Source organism: Embiotoca jacksoni, unplaced genomic scaffold (assembly GCF_022577435.1).
Source record: "Embiotoca jacksoni isolate LCO1_2020_lvr unplaced genomic scaffold, fEmbJac1.0.p SCAF_13, whole genome shotgun sequence".
NCBI lineage: Eukaryota > Metazoa > Chordata > Actinopteri > Embiotocidae > Embiotoca > Embiotoca jacksoni.
The window spans coordinates 1,714,488-1,731,753 of record NW_027185263.1 but is presented as its reverse complement, the minus strand read 5'-3'; the positions used below and the strand labels follow the sequence as shown (position 1 = coordinate 1,731,753).

Here is a 17,266-nt window from a genome sequence, read left to right as displayed (position 1 = left end):
AAAAAAAAAAAAAAGGGAGCACGGCGGTGGAAACCTATGACTTAGCTTTTCAAAATGTATTTGATGCAAGTTGAATTTAAAGCTTGTCATTCCAACCACCGCTTGACGTGTGAACGCTTGCGTTGGTACGGCCGACTGACGGCTACAGGCAGCACGGGAAAGGTCAAAAGATCCTTGTACGGCCGGACCACTTCAAACAGGGGAATCCCTCTCGGCGAGGATTTGAAGGAGGCAGTTCAGTTAATCTGTGTGGACCGCGGCGGTTCAGATTCAAGCTCCAAAATATAACATGCAGAGTTTACGACCGATGAGCCCATTGGTCAGTTTGCCGATCAGACTCCACGATCACTATGTTTTGTAGGCTCTTGTTAACATGATGCAGCAGCCACAGTCATTAACCAAAATGTGATTTTAACAAGATGGGTCAGTATGTAAAAGAACCACATGTTTTATATGCTGCTGTAAAATTTAAAGGATCCATTTAGAGTGTAAAGAGAAGATAATGCAGCTACGACTGCAGGTGCATCGTGTTTACAAGTGAAGAAACCAACGCAGCATTTTATCTGATTTCTATGAACCTTTTTTACAGCTTCTACCTGTTAAAGATTTATATTTACTGTTGAATAACTACAGAGGAGCTCACAAATTTTGCATTGTTCTATTGTTGATGTTTTGTGTACCTGTTTATGAGGGTTTTATGGAGCCCCAGTGGGTGGCACATTACAATGCATCAGCAGCATGATTGTTGAGGATTTTGTCATTAACTGAAAATAAACAGCTGCAGTTTCTGAAACTCATAATCATAGGTGGAGTAAATTCATCCGAACAGCAATGGAACCATTACAGTGGTGCCTAAATATATTTTCACATGGGCTTCAATTTGTGCAAGATTTTAAACTTTTTTTATTTATTTTCTGAATGAATTTTCCTGAGTAAAACATGTGGGAGTTACAGATATACCAATATGCCATTATGATGTTTAAGCTTCTTGCTATTTTAAGAACAAAATGTTTTCATTGGCGCTTTTACACCAAGGGAACTTTTTTAGGAACTACGTGTGAGGAAGTAACTCCTTATTTTTGTGTCTGGACCGCAGGAACTGAGAACCACCGTAGTTCTTTTTTTAGCTCTTCCTTTGGGATGGGTACTTTCACCACACAAGAGGAACTGTAGTGACATGAGCAGTGATTGGTTCACTACTTTACAGAGCCGTGATACATGTAAAATTACTGTTTTTATCAAAGGAGTCTAGTGGCTTTGAGGACAGCGATACAAGGATGCACGTCCCCGATAAAGAGGGCTGTCTGACGGCGAGGTACAGCGGTGAAAATATCCTCCATATAGCTTAAACTTAAACTGATGTTGACTTATTCTTGTTCTTCTTATCGTACGTTGCATGCAGAAGAGATGTTTCTCATTTCAGCGTATATATTGGCGGTGCAAATGCCAACAGAAAAAAAAGCCCTTGAAATTACGTAGTTCTTCCAGAGAGTCCCCAAAACAGTTCTGTCTGAAAATACCTCATACAAGTTGAAAAAAAGACAAAAAACTTTTTGCCTGATTCCACTTAAACCTATAACATAATTCATGCACCTCCAAAGAATATTTCTTTAAATAAGCTATATAAATATCAGTCACTTGAACCGCTCCTTTACTTTTTGAGGGCCTATATCCCCCCGCTCCAGTCTGACATTGCATTATTCAACCATGTAATCCATAATAGACCAAAGCTAAAGCTGCAGATAGCAGAAAGCCCCTTTTGAGACTCACTCAGACGTAAGATAATGCATCTGACTGCATTGCTAATAAACCGCCCTGCTTTTAAAGTGTCAAAGAAACACGCACAGAGCCGGGAGATCGAGATGGGTCACCGTTAAGGCAGTTATACATGAAACTCTAAAATTATAGTCACCGTGCCGCAGATAATGAAATACTTTATATGCTTGAAATTTAAAATTTCGGGATCAACAAAGTAATTACAAATCATCCTGTGCAGAACATGAAAGTCTGTGTTCAAATTTTCTGGCAATCCATCCAATGTTTGTTGTGATATTTCAATTTGGACCAAAGTAGTGGACCGACTGACCGGCACTGAATGTCGCATGATTGCGTATGACATTAAGTTTCGGCCATTACGTTAAATATTTCTCCCAGCTATTCCTATAACCTCACACACACACACACACATGCTCACACACACACTGTGCCTCTCCCACTGAGGCTTTGTGGAACAGTGGATTTGTGACACATTATGTAAGAACTGGGTGTGAAGAGCTTTGCAGGGTGTTACATGCTTGCAGTGAGCATGTAAGTGGCTTTTGGTGCTACCAATGCTGCTGTATGCTGTACATAACGCCTTTATCTCCCTGCTCAGCTTAATGAGTGCAATGCAAAAATTCTAACAATGCAAAATGCTGTAAATAAATACAAATCTCAGCGGTGTGTTTTACAGCTCCAAGTGCGCTGCTATATTTTGGTTTGTTTATATTCTGTGCACAAAAAAACAAAAACAAATCTCCACTCCAGTTTATTTATTTTTTTACTTTTTGTTGTCTCATGTCCAACCACTGCTTGTTTGTTTGCATTTTGTTTTCTCTTGCCACTTCTGTCCACTGTAGTTTGCAGTTATTTAAATGTGAGTTTTACAAACATTTACTGGGAGGACTGCCGCTCTGAAATAATCTCATTCGACAAGGGAAGCTGCGAGGCCTGCAGTCAGAATATGTACATCAGTTTAGTGCAGTGTTACTGGATCCTATATGAGAGTCTCTGGGAAAATTACAGAGTAATTATTCATGAATATGCAGCAGCTGTTAACAAAAAACTGAAATGAAATTAATTTTGATTTGTTACATCAAAATCAGAGAGAGAGTATCTTCCTAACAATTTCTAGAGGCTGAAATGTTCCCTGACCTGAACCTCGTAGATGCAAACAACTTGTTAGTGTTTTGGAAATTGAGGTTGACACAACAGTCAGATAATTACGCTGAAAAATGTGTCCATCCCACCGACGTCATTTTCAGTCCATCTTCTATAGAAGTTACTCGGAGGTGTTAATGTTTTTCTAACAATTACGAGAGATGTTGATTTTTAAGCTGTCATTTCAGTAGGATGACTTACAGCAACCCGAAAAGCTGTTTCAAAACTGTCAGTGATTACTGCATGTCTTCATATTGCTGCATTTCATATATGTATATCATCCCAGTATCACGCCAAAGCAAGTATTACACCTGTCAGTCCACTAGAGGGCAGCAAACCAGTGCGACGGCGGGCCTCATCTTCCATAAAGAACATTCCAGTAAAATTCAACGAAAACGCCTGTTCAAGAAGCTGACAGCTGATCTTGAACCTGTTCTCCTAAATGTAACCACGTTTTTCTGTTTTTATTTTTAACACACTGCGTTTGATCGGCGTCGGAGTGGCAAAACCGTGGCGTTTGCTGCGTTCAAATTGGGGTCGTATTTACAGAAGAGTCCGTACGAACGGCCCTCTCATGTGGCCATCATCCTGATTGGAGACACCTGGGCTCGGTGTCTCTACATCATACAATCCTCAGGACTTTCTCGGTCCGAGCGGAAGTCAAAAGGGAACGTGGACTGATTGGGGGCTCGTCCGGGATCGCCACGAGGTCACGGCCCGGCTCAAAAGCCACGGAAGGTAAAACATTGAGCGAGAGCAGACTGCAACATAACACAAGCAGGCCATCGCACAATATAATCAAACAAAACTTCCTAAATATCAAACCAAAATATGTTTCTTTTGTTTAGAGCTCCCTCTGCCTCCTTCCACTGCCAGCTCTCCGGCTGCGCTGGCCGACTTTTGTTTCTGCAGTCACGCGTCACGGCCTCACAGCTCCGAGGGCTTCACGGTAGTTATGTCTTGATGTAAAATATTTGAGGAACTGAAAGACCTTCACGCCCTGCAGTGAGGTAGACAAGGGAAGATTTCTATTGGCTGTTCAGCTCAGTTGGTTTTAATTACAGAAAATCTGTCTGAGGAAGCAGCGCGACTGTCAATTAACTGACTGTCTTCAACCGAGCTGAAAACCTGTCGAATACGGCGTCTTTCAGCCATGTTTGTTTCTGGATAAGCTGCGATCGTATCTCGTACGGTTACGCTGCGTAGCAGTTTGACCCCATTACGACAACGGCTTGCCTTTATCACGACAATCATCACACTCCTACAACATAATTAACATTTGTGGTGTGTTGCTCAACACTGCAGAAAGTTAGCATCTTCATAACAGCACAATCATCTTCCAGCTTCACAAAGAACTTTAAAAACAGATCAGAAAACCTTTTTGGTGAAACGTTATTTTTCTCCATCCACCAAAACACTGCAAGACTTTTTGTAATTTAACCACTTTGATTGTCAGTTCAAAGAGATTAAAGTGAAGCTAAAACATTTGGAGAAATGTGAGTTTAGGGTATATCACCTTACAGCTTAAAGTTATGACGGACATGTTATCAAATGCAAATGTAAACACCCAGCAGACGAGAGGTGTAATGAGGATACATTTGGACTCATATTTCTATCCGACTAATTAAAATCCAACTTTCACTCAAGTTTCCTCTCCTGAAGATTATTTTCGCTTCTTCACCAGTTAACGTTGAATACCTTTTTAATTGGTCGCAGCTTGAAACAATGCTGATAAAAGCAAAAGGTTTCAGGTTTAAAAAACAAAACAACACGCTAAAACAAGCTAAAAAGCCGCCGAAGAGATCTGGGTGTCGGGTGACACAATATTATTATATTAATCAGCGCAGGTGTTTCCGAACATTGAAGTTTAGTGTAATTAGAGATTATGGATAGCTTTAGTCTAAAAATAATTATATTGCTATTGCCTCCAGGAACCCACTGATGACTTGGCCTCATTAAGTTCGGTTTCACTGTCAGGAAGTGTAACATGCTCCACTCGTCACTGACAGGGCTGCTACATAAACAAGGTGCATCATTTTACATAAGATTTCAGACAAATTAGCATCTTAAAGCAGGCCTGCCTCCCCTTCTCTCGCCGTCTCTGTGTCGCGGGAGACGAAAGGCAGGTATTGTACTGGAATCAAATGGAAGAAGTAAACATTGGAGCGGCGCGGGGAGGCGGCGGAGGGATGGATGCTGGTTGGTGTCGCTAATGACGAGGAAAATGGAGAGTCATGTGGGAGCCGTGGCTGGATGGAGACGGAGGGAAGTGGAAGTCGAGATCACTTGAGTGGTGGGTGGACGCTTCGTGCGTTTTCCATCTTAAATGTGCTCAAGTCGTGTGTGTTGACACGTGTTTATATTACACGGTAGCGGTACATGCCTTTACTTATGTGAGGTTATCCATGAGCCTGTGGGTGTGTGTGTGTGTGGGTGTTTGTGTGTGTGTGTGTGTGTGTGTGTGTGTGTGTGTGTGTGTGTGTGTGGGTGTGTGTGGGTGTGTGTGTAGGAGTGGAGGAGGGTGGCAGCCAAGTGATTAATGCGTCAGAGAGGCAGCTGTGGTCTGGGCTCACTCATTTGGAAATATCTTTCAGGGAGGAAAGACGGAGCGGGAGAACGCTGGGGAAGTGGGAGGGGGGTGGAGGTGGGGGTGGAGGTGGGGTGGGGTGGGGGGGTGCTTCTACATCCCCTGCCAGATAAACAAAAGTAGGCTGTGAGCCTTTAGTCGGGTCAGCGGAGGAGAGAGAGAAAGAGGAGAAGGAGGTAGAGGGCACTGCAGCGTCCTCCATCATATCCTCATTCATTAGCGTCTCCTTTAAGCATCGATGCCTCTTCAGTTGTTTTGTGACTCTTTGACAAAATGACTAAAACATTGACAAGGACGTATTTAACTGGCTTACTACACTTGTGTTTTTGTAGTTTTATTAATAACACTGTTCTCACTGAAATAATTGCAGAGATTCTGATGGGAAGTTTAATGTTTCAGACGAAGAGGATTTTATTATTTGATCTAGGCTTCAATTTGTGTGAAGAGAAGCAGCATTGTTAAAAAAAAAAAAAGAAGAAAAACCGCTGCCAGCATCACAATTCATCAGTTATAGAGTTTGAGTGAAGAATATTTTGCCTGTTTGATTGAATTTGTCAGTCTTTTTTTCATTAGATAGTAATTTTGAACGACATCATTTAGCAAAACTGCCACTTATGTTTCATCCTGCAACATAATGGTGCCTTATTACTCTTTTTAAAAAGAAAAGTGCTGCATGTTGTACAAATTACGGTCCTCCCTCCGTCTTCTCTGGCAGATAAAAAAAAAAAAATCTAAAATGAGTCCAAAAAGTTATTAAAAACCTTAATTAAAAATGGAGCTTGTAGTATCATAGAAGTGTCCTGAATGCAGGCGTAACAGAAGAGACGATAACATTATGAAAAAATTAAAATAAACCAATTATCCTGACCTTGTCATTAATTTGGAATGATCAATAATAAGAATCTCAAATTTAAAACATATTTCTTGCATGACTGAATTTGTTCAGCTACTATTTTCAAGCAGCAGCATTTAAACTTTGTTGTTGTTGTATTATGGAAGAATGCACAAAATGTTTATTTGAGGATGTTAAAACTACAAAGAAGTAACCTCCGAACGAAGAATGTGTGCAGGTGTTTGTGCCGTGGAGCCGCTGTGTATCCTGACTGAACCATCTTAAATGTGCAGCCAGTCATGTGGATATTATGCCGAGTCAGGCAGCTGCAGAACAGCGTGAGAAAGCAGAAAACGGAGGGTGGGGTGGGGGGGGGGGGGGGGATGGAGGAGGGAGGAGGGGGGTATCTCGCCATCAACTCCTGACACACGCTGGGTGAAGCAGGTTTACTCTTCAGGGGCCGCGACAAGTGACAAACAACTGATGACAAAGGTGTCCTCCTAAGAAAGAGCTAAAAAAAAAAAAAAAAAAAAAGTGCACATCGGCACAATTTATCTGTCAAATGAACGACACCTCGCACAGTTTCACGACGCCGCGCAAATAAATCCAATGGACTTTCGGTGTGGTTCAAAAAAATAACTGAATATATAAATTATAGGAAAGATCAATAATTAAGAGGTTTTTTTTTTTTTCTATTCTTTCAGTCGGTTAAAAAAATTATCTATTTTATTTAAATTTGTATCTTTACTGGCTATTTAGAGTAACTTTAGCTGCACGGCAACCTCAGCTTCAGGAGGTATGAAAGTATCATTGTTAATGCAATTGTGTTACATAATGTTGAAGTAAAATTAAAAATAAAACAACAATAATGTCTTCAAAAGGCACGGCGGTTGTGAATTCATTCTAACGTATTACACGTTTTCGATATTCGTTGGAGTGTAAATTGAGGAAAAAGCTACGGCCCTATTAACTTGCTGCTATACCGTACGTCGTCGGCTGTTTGATGGCAGCTTCCTGCTCATAAAATGCAGCGGCCAGAGATGCTACGGACACAAATGGTTTTTAAGTGCACTCCATGCCGGTGTAGACCGGTACCTATTTGGTGCACGGTAACGAGGATCGTTTTTAAACAGGAAGGAAAGGTGAAGAAAAAACAAAAACAAAACAGCAACCAGAGTGAACCAGTGAGATTAAAAAGCTAAAAGCAACAGATTATTTTCTGTAAACTAGCAAATGTCCTTTGTTGGTAAAAACCTCCTCATGCCAAGTGTCCATCCACCACTGCAGGGATGCTCAGCGCAGGTGCACTGAAAAGCAGTGAGAGGAACATTTGTTGTATGAACCTTTAGCTCTGGTTGCTCCACTTAGAAATACAATGATACCATTGAGTACCAGCCAAATAATACAACTATATTTTTTGATTAAACACTCTCTGCGTGAGCAGGAGAGCCCACGGCAGGCGCCCCTGTGTGGGAGAAATGTCTCCATGTGACACCGATCCTACGATAGGAGAGTCGGACGCTTCTGGGTATGTTGTGAAACAAAGTGAAGAATATAAACTGGCATTTAGCAACGTGAACCCAATGTTAATGTCAGAGGGGAGAATGTCAGTGGGTGCTCTACCGGTCTGCAAAGCAAAATATATTTATTTGCACATGCGAAGCATGAATTGATCTTAAGACTGAATTCATACTGGAATTATGAAGACATGGCACCAAAACAATGAGTTGAAAGAGGCTAAAGAAAACCTGTAAAATATCTGTGGCGTCACCCTTTAACATTGCAATAGTTTTATTCTCTATTTATATTAGACCATATTAATGAATGTAGTTTTGAGAATCAAACTTTACCACAACAGAAAGCAGTGTTGACCGCTGGGTTTCTTCAGTTTTCTCCGGTTCCTGGCAGAAACAGTCAATACGCCATCACTGCACTATGAGTTTGGTCTGCTCGACTTTTCCAAGTACATTTACTCAAACTTCTGTTTCTCTTCACTGCAGTGCCACTTCCTCAATTATGAAACGAGGCTTTTGCTGAGGGGCCCCCGCAACACCGGCCATAACGTTACAGCTCTGACACGGCAACTTTAAGTTTACAGCCATCCAAACACTTTGGGGAAACAAACTTGTTTTATTTGTCGATTTATTTTCGTATCCTGCTTCAGGACATTCCACAGAATAACCAGAATACGAAATTTAAATAAATCTGTTGTAAAAACTGCTGAAATTGTCAAATGTCAAATTCTCCAACTTTTCACTGGCTAAAAAGCAGAAATTCAATGACCTATAATAAACAGAAGAAAATGCTGCCGTTGTTCCGAGCAGACAAGAAACAGATTCTGTTTGCACAGATAATGAAATAAATTAACATCGTGTCTAAATACTGGCTGCAGAGGCAAAGGATTTATCGAATAAAACCGGTAATTAGCTCACAAGCTAATAAGCTACATTTTCCATTCCTGTCAGTGACCGCTAACGCGACCAAACACACACACAGACAATAACGAGCTCACTAATGTCACAGCTACATACATGGACAATAGTACATTTTGATAAATGGCAAATAAAATGTCAATAAATTGCCTGACTTTCTTCGTCTGGAAAAGTTTTTAAAATTCCCTGACATTTCCTGATATTTCCTTCCTCGTGGGATCAATTTAAAAAAGAACTGTTAGAAGTGCATATTTAGGAGTATATGCATGTTCCTTCTTTAGAAAGTTTTAATAACTTCATCGTACTCAAATTTAGATTCAACTTCTCCTGACTTTTGTTTTTTCTTCCAACATTTTTGTTGGCGTTCGGGACTTTGAAAGACGCTGAAATGTTCTTGAAGCCCAAATTCCTGCTCGTGTTGGAAGGAACCGAATCGATGCTGTGAGAGTCTCACGGTGAAGCGCTGCACTCTGACTGGCTGCTGTGTGACGCTGTATGTTGTGTAAACTGTCGAGGGCCGCACACAAGTCATTTATTATTTCCTGATGATTTAATTAAGACAAATAATGTAATCACCGTAAAATGACACCGGTGAGAAAGTACACATTATTACCTCTCCTAATCAAAAGGATGAATATTTAATACCCCCCCATACTGTAAACATCGGAGGATGAATTACACAAAACTGTGATTACAAACCTCAACAACCTGATGTGATTAATGCATATTTAATCATCTTCCTCTCTCGCTGGACACATGAGAGAAACCTGGACAGCTTTTCTCACTTTCTCCTGTTAGATTAAATAATAAAAAATGTGCCATTTTACTCTATACAGCAATATCAGCCCTACTTATGATCATATCATAGAAACACTATAGCTATGTTGAGTTTATGAGTGTAAAATGACTCGCTTAACTTTCCACACGCGGTTAAATTTAAGTCGAATCACTGGTTTGTTTTATATTGGCCGGTGGTCATGAGCAGCGAGAAGAATTTCTATTTATCTGTAAATGTCAGAGATAATTACTTTGAACAGGCGCCGTCATAATATAGTGTCTGCAATATGACAGATTAATTAGAAAAAAGCACAGCCGAAACAGCTGTGCCATTCTCCTTAATGATCAAGACGTGTCTGCGGTCAAAGTTCAACCGTTTAGATTTTATTACGCTCTCGGTAGATCAGATCACATCACAACATCGCTCTGTTAGAGTTCGGCCAGTCTGTCTGTGAAGCAGGAGACTCAGAGGAATAAAAACACGGGAGGAGATTCAATAAGAAGGTATAATAATCTTCAGTTATATGGTTTGTCTCATATATATTCACATGTATAGGCGTTAATTTGCCAGTGACAGCCACACTGGAGCAGTGAGTCTGGTTAGCTTTAGGTTTATATAAACTGGCAGCATCAGTAATTTGTACTAATAAAAAAAAAAAAATCATGTTTGTTTTCAACGTGTCATAATGCATCTGTAAATATTTAAGTATCTAACAGTATTGTTTTTATAGGCGATTCAATGATGCTACGTTTCCTCAAATCAAACTTTGGTGTTTCAAATTTAGTGCTATTTAAAGGAATAATCTGCAGCATTAGAAACTGAACTATATGAGTGTCTGTGGCAACACTCTTAGGATAAAAGCAAAGTAATAAAGTAAAAGTCCAAAAACACAGCTGCAGTTACAGCTTATGGCCACAGGTGTCGCCAAAGATAACAAAACGGAGATCTTCGAGATTGTAAGTGAAACCAGGGAGGATTTAAGGTTCAGTTTTCTAAATTTTTCTCAAGAACCGTTTGTTCTTCTTCTGTCCAACAACTAAAGAAAACATGAAAACTAAACTGCGCTGAACGGAAGATGATTCAGTATTAACATTAACAGAGGTGCTGTAGTTTGAGTCAGTCCGACTTTCATCTTTCTGCGGCCAGTTACTCCTGTTTCAAGAACCTCTGCTTCAAATGAATATTGCAAGAGCTGATATAGGAAAGTACTTATGCTGGATGAGACAGACGGCGTCTTTAAAAGCAAAATATAAAATCACGCTAGCCTTATCTTTCAGGAAAGACAACACTTATCAACAAAAACATAAAAATGTACATTCAAACTTAATTTAAACTTCTTTTTTTCCCCGTTCTGAGCAGATGGAGTTGACCACACTAAATGTGTTTTACTGAGCTCCGTGTGCATGAGGGAGTCCGACCTCTCGCCTCCCCGTAAACTCTAATTTCTATCGTAATTTTTTTATGGCACGCAGTTAGCCTACCTTTTGCATTTTTTTATTAATTGCCTTCCCTCTCCTCCTCCTCCTGCCATAACAAAGAGGCATATATAACTGGAAGTTTTATTTCTAAACGGTAAATATCTTGCTTTGCTAAATTAGAAAATTCTGACCTTGCAGTTTTATCTGTAAAGCTGAAAATTTCAAATTGTATTTATCTATTTCACCACTTAAGACCTTGAATAAGATTCAAACCTCCTGCAGTTATTACCTGCATAAATCAGCGTCGACGGGAGTCGACCCGAGCCTCTATTTAATGAACGAGTTGCATTCTCAGCGCGCAGTGTGGCTCTAAGCAGCTCATGTATTGACAAATGTAGATTGCAATGCATTGGACTGGGGGACTATTGACATTTCAATAGCAAAGACATATCCTTGTGGCAGGCACATTTCTTGGTGCAGTGAGAGATGACCTTGCTGAATACATATTCTGAGGAAACGCTGATAGAGCTTCAGTAGCTTGGGAAATTGAACCTGTGTTATAAAAGAAAAGCATACAGGATGACAAGCAAACACTGTACGCGTGTGATTGATTTAGTCATTAATCTGAGCTGCACTGTTTGTGTGTGTGTGTGTGTGTGTGTGTGTGTGTGTGTGTGTGTGTGTGTGCACATGTTTGTGTGTGTTTGAGGAGCCCGTCTGTGCACACATGGATAAGACTCCTTGTGTTTAACTGCTGTGTCCCTCAGTCCACCTCACGTCTTCCTTTCTATTGATTGGCATACAGAACAAACACCCATGCAGGTAAAAACAAAAAAAAGGGCTCTTGTCGGTAGTGGTATGTCAACGAAGGAAACAGTGTGACCTTTGACACACAGAAATGTTTTTGTTTTTTTTAAATTTTATTTCAAGGCTTTTCAAAAATGATCTTTTTTTTTTTTTCTTTTTTTTTTTTTCAAAATTCAGTGAAATAAAAAACATATTTATCCAAATAATCTCAGCTCCAGTTTTTTAATTATTTAGTTGGTACTACTATTAATTCTCCTTTGGATGATGAAGGCCAGTGTCGCAGTCTTAAGTCTTGTAGTAGTATTGATTTTAAATGGCCTTCATCCTTAATTGCTCGTAAATGGTTTCACAAAAAGGTACTTGGGGTCGGTGTTGGCATTAAATTGCACTCAGGTATTGGTAGTAAAGTACAGATGTGTGACAATTTGCATACTGTCAGACTCACTGGTCTGATGAGGATCGATAGAGTGCAAATAATGTGCTACCAAGCAGAAACCATCAGTGATGTCATCGTTGGTTTGTGAACGTTATGAATCCTCCAGTTCAGATTCTGTCCGTCACCATCTTGTTAGTTCGGAGCGGTTTGGAGCAGGAAGTGACCATATTTGGACGAGCTGGGGGAGGAGCCAGCGGTGGATCTGACTGATCTGATTGGAAACCCGGCGATACTACGTCCTGCCCACTGATAGATGTAACCTGACTGCACCACAGGCCTGTCAATCAAACAGACACGCCCCCAAAAACAGGTCTTCTTGAATCTTCTTTTCTAATGAATGAGGGATTATTTTCAGATGGACCTCCAGAAAACTAAGAAGAAGGAGTGACTTTAGCTAACAACACCGAGATAACTGATGGACACATTTTATTCACTTTGGATTTGATGAGAGAAGTTGAATGGGAGTCTATGGAGCCGGAGGCTTTTTGGAGCCGACCTCTAGTGGCACTCGCTGGTATTGCGGTTTAAGACACTTCTGGATTGGAACCATTTTACAGAGCCAGAAGCTACGAACACTTTTATATCCAGTCTGTGTGTGCTACAGCCTTCACAGTACCCAGATCTCAACCCTGTTGAAGGGCACGCTGGATTTACCTGCCAAGGATTCATATTTCAGCCAATGTGGCAAATGCCTGTAAACCTTTTTCCGGAGCCCACGTTGACAGCCTCCAGTTGAGTGTTTGGTCCAACTGACACTTCTAAACTGGTTAGTGATGGAGCAGTTTTTAAAAACTGTTCTGGAGGCTTTATAGCCCAACATCTCACGAAGACAGTTTATGGCTGTTTTCTTTCATTTTCCACCCAGTTGTGAGTTAAGAAAAAACAACTGTAAACACACTTTGCTTCTTGGATGAACACCAAAAAGAAGTCCAAGTCTTGGAAATGCAGCTATTTTGTTGTTGTTGTATTGTTTCTTTTCTTTTTGGTTTTGTACTTGTACTCCATCTTGTTACGCTTTTATATTTTTATTTCAGTTTGATTTATTGTAAAACACTTGGCAACGAAGGGAAGCACTTATTCTAAAGTGAAAATAAAAAGAGAGTAATCTAAAAGCTACTGCAATCCCAGAGTTGATTTCTATTTATTTAAGCCAAAAGAAGCCATCTGGAACATTTATCGAGCCCTTTGATTGACTCATAATTAACCATAAGTGTATCATTTTTACAAATGAAATGTGAAAGTGACGTCTCAGACTAACAACCCTGCAGATTAACAACTACAAAAAATGAACGGGAACTAAAAATGGCATCGAGAATGAATCCTAAATTCTACATTTTTTATAGAAATGTATTTGAAACGTATTGTTAAGACCTTTCAAGGGGCATGCTGGCAGCGCCGTGACGTGACTTCTCCCACCTCTCTGGAGCGCCGCAATCATTGGCAAATAGTTCAAAAGGCTAAGCGAGCCAGATCTGGCAGCTTACACACTCATTTGGCACACTCACTTATTTCGGTCCACGCAATGGGATGCAACAGAAACACAGATCTGAGATGAACCTGAGAAGACAGCTTATTAGAGCGTCCCGATTCCAACGTGTCAGATACTTCTTTTAATTGTGACGGTTTGAGAAAACATTGGGAAGATGAAACAACATGGACCAAGTGCTTCACTGCTGAGGATTAAAAAAAGAAAAAAAAAAGAAGTGTGCACTAATTCGGTTTGAAAAGTCAGAAGAGATGATGATGATGATGACGTGAGTTTGTGCTGCTGCCCGGTGGGCGATCGGGCTGCGGAGACCACCGCTGCTCGGTGGCAGTAGGTGTGTGACCGAGAGCAGGCCGGTGACGGGCTGGGCTCCGGCCAATCAGCCCAGAGAGACCATCTCTTGCTCTTCAATTCTAATTCATGTACATATAAATAACTGTCGCTAGCACTGCTAATTGGATTAAAAGGCTTGTTGGAGGGGAGACGAAGGGGAGGTGGAGGCGTTTAGAGCGGCAGCATGACTTGATATACAGCATGTATATATAAATATATATATATATATATATATATATATTTTTTTTTTTTTTTGAAAGGTTTCCTTTTTTGTACTAAACACCAATAACAGGAGCAATATGCTTTAAATGGAACAGAGAAAAGCCGTATAGTGTTTTTACAGTGACAACACTCAGACCACCAAAAGGAAAATATACTGAAGATATACACCGTGTGACCACATGATCGTGCAGATTTATTACCATATTATAAACTATATGGTGATGACCATTAAAATGTCAATAAAAGTCAAATGATGGAACCGACGAAGCCTCGTAATGATGATGAAATGTTACTGCTACCTCTAAAAATACTACTAATACTACTGACTGTACTGTGTGTGTGTGTGTGTGTGTGTGTGTGTGTGTGTGTGTACAGGACAAACAGTAAACAAAGAACATGTGGGTGTAATTATTGTTTTTATATCTACCAGATTTAACCCTTATGTCATACGGCTGAGTTACAGGCACATATGACAGGGCCGTATTCACTGAGCGGGAGTACCCGGCGTGAGATTTGGACTGATGAGATGACATGAGGAGTGAGGCGGACGGAAAAATCGAAATGTGAAGAGAAGCTGAGGGGAAAAGATTGCAGATCGGCCGCACACGTGACCTGAGACGCCGAGAGGAAGCGTGTCTTTCACAAAGACACAAAAGCTGGAATATGGCGAGGGAGGATGTGGTGAGGAGGAGTAGGAGGGAAAGGCTTACCTGGTTCCTGTGCAGCTCCTGGGTCAGAGGAGGGTAGAGCGGGAACAGCAGAGGTAGTGGTGGTAGGAAGGAGGGAGAGGGGGAAGAGGGAAGGGGGAGGGGGAGGCAAGAAAAACAAAAACAGTAAGGGAGGTTAGCATTGAAAGTCCCCGTTTGCCAGCGCAGAAAGGTTCATGCTAATAAAGTACAGGAGAGGTCAGGTGAAAATGCAAAGAAAAAGGTATTCATGCTGTTTCCCCTCTGCAAGAAGAAATCATTAACCCCCCCCCCCCCCCCTAGGAAAAAAAAAAAAAAAAAAACTCTTAAGTTGAAAGATGGGATTCAAAAGGCAAATTTTGGCCACAGAAAAGCTTTGATCAAATCAGTTTGAGGTTAGCACCAAAATGTTTCAAAGAAGATGATATCGCGCACTAATATCTGCCATCCCACATGTTTACACAATCACGCGCATTCTCTGAGATATTATTTTTTTTTCTTTAGAAACAGCAAAACTCTTAACTGTAGCACACAATAATTACCACATTTCTATTTCCTTTAATGCATTTCTATGTTTTTTTTTGGTGGATCAAATCATGAATAGAGTCATATTCAGATGATACTGTATTTGTAAAGAAATTAAACCAAAGGCAACAGAGTGAGGTTGCCAAGCAACCGGCAGAAACTCCAGGAAGTCCCTGCCTCCAGCCAAACAAATACAAAATAAACAGTCCAGCACATAATCCTCAGTACAAACACAATTTTGGGGGCTTTTGTATGAATTAATCAGACTAAGTTGTAACGTGTTAACTAAAGGGAGCTTTGGAGGTGCTTCTTTCAGCCTGTGGTTTCATGTTTTGAACAGACAGACATGACATCAATTTTCACAAGTAATTTTGTGCAGGAAATAGCGAACACATTTCATTTGAGCAACAGTCAGTCCTTCGGTCCTTTTGTTAAGAAATACACCGAAATATTGCTGAAAACTTGAGATTTCGGTCTTTAATTGAATTGCTTTGTTCCGTTGTTAACGATCTTCACGCCAAACAGCCGGGACAGATATATAAATGTATGTATATGCGCGCTGTGACCACCGAGAGTCTGAGACATGCGCATCCTTTCACTACAAAGACGGCGACAGTAAAAACCTCTCCGTCGACAAAGACGAGAGCCATTTCTTCAAAATAAATAAATAAACTAGCTACATGAGATAAATCAGCCACAACTGGTGCATTTGTGCTCTTCCCCGGCAAACGCTGGATTTCACAGAGTTGGCCCTCGAAATACAGTCTGGCATCCGCCGCCGAGGCCCCCATCGTTGAGGAACATTTTTCAGCCAAGTAAGCATCGGGATTCCAGCTACGAGGCAGCTTCTGATTAGAAAACCTATTTCCTCTTCAACTTTTGCCAAATTTCAATCATGGTGATATTCTAATTACCATTATCCAGAGCGAGAAAGCGAGGCAGAGATTGAGTGGGCGTGCGTAAGTGAGGCAGCAGAAGAGGACGAGGGAGGCTCGCTTTTGCATGTAAGCAAGGGGGGGAAAAATCAGAGGAAAATGTGGCGTGAAGATCAAGTAAAACAAAGAGGAATTTCAGCTCTGCTGTTTCCTGTCGTACTGACGCGTCTGTGCCGAAATCGCTGCCTGTTTTGCTTTTTTTGGGGGGGGGGGGGGGTCTCTGGACATCTGCAGCTCAAACAAACGAGGGTGTGCAACATGTCTAATTTCCAAGGCGACTGCGTTACTCGTCAGCCAGCTAAGTGTTTAACGAGCCTGACAAAACTCGAATTCACGCAACCTAAACACAGAAAGTCTCACAACCTGTCAGCTCCGACAAATGGCTGCTGCTGTTTGACGGAGGTTGATTGAGTTTGACAGCCTTCAATCCCAAAAAGCTTTTGCACCAAAACACTGCGAGCACTCACCAAAAAACAGGAAACTGCTAAGTCATAAAAAGTCTGCCAGCACAGCATCAGCAGTTCCCTGCTTAAGCATTCAGGCGATGCACACGGGGAGGGAGGGAGGGGGGGGGGGGGGGTTCACAAAGTGTTTCAGAGAGCCACATATTCAACACAGACCACCCCGTAGTTCAGGTGCATGCAGGGCAATGAGGGGGGGGGGGGGGGGGTAGCTGTGGGGAGATTACGCCAGCAATAGGCCAGACAGGGAGCAGCTCTCCCCATGTTAAGCAAATGGAGAGCGGGCGAAGAATAACTGCACGGCCCCCTCATGGGTCTTGCGGGAGCCTCGGCTTTCTCCCACCCCGACCCGCCAACCTCCAGAGGTGAGGTTAAATGACGAGGACTGCGGACATGCATTAAACATGAG

General features: G+C 41.3%; 1 protein-coding gene across 4 annotated transcripts in view; it reads right to left on the bottom strand.

The window, feature by feature from the left end:
- Positions 1-17,266, bottom strand: part of cadm1a (cell adhesion molecule 1a) — a 331,329-nt gene that overhangs the window by 95,095 nt on the left and 218,968 nt on the right. For all 4 annotated transcript variants that reach the window (XM_069145843.1, XM_069145844.1, XM_069145845.1 and 1 more), the window contains exon 2: positions 14,961-14,978. In XM_069145843.1, the coding sequence (XP_069001944.1) occupies positions 14,961-14,978 (18 nt within the window). The remainder of the gene's footprint in view (positions 1-14,960; positions 14,979-17,266) is intronic.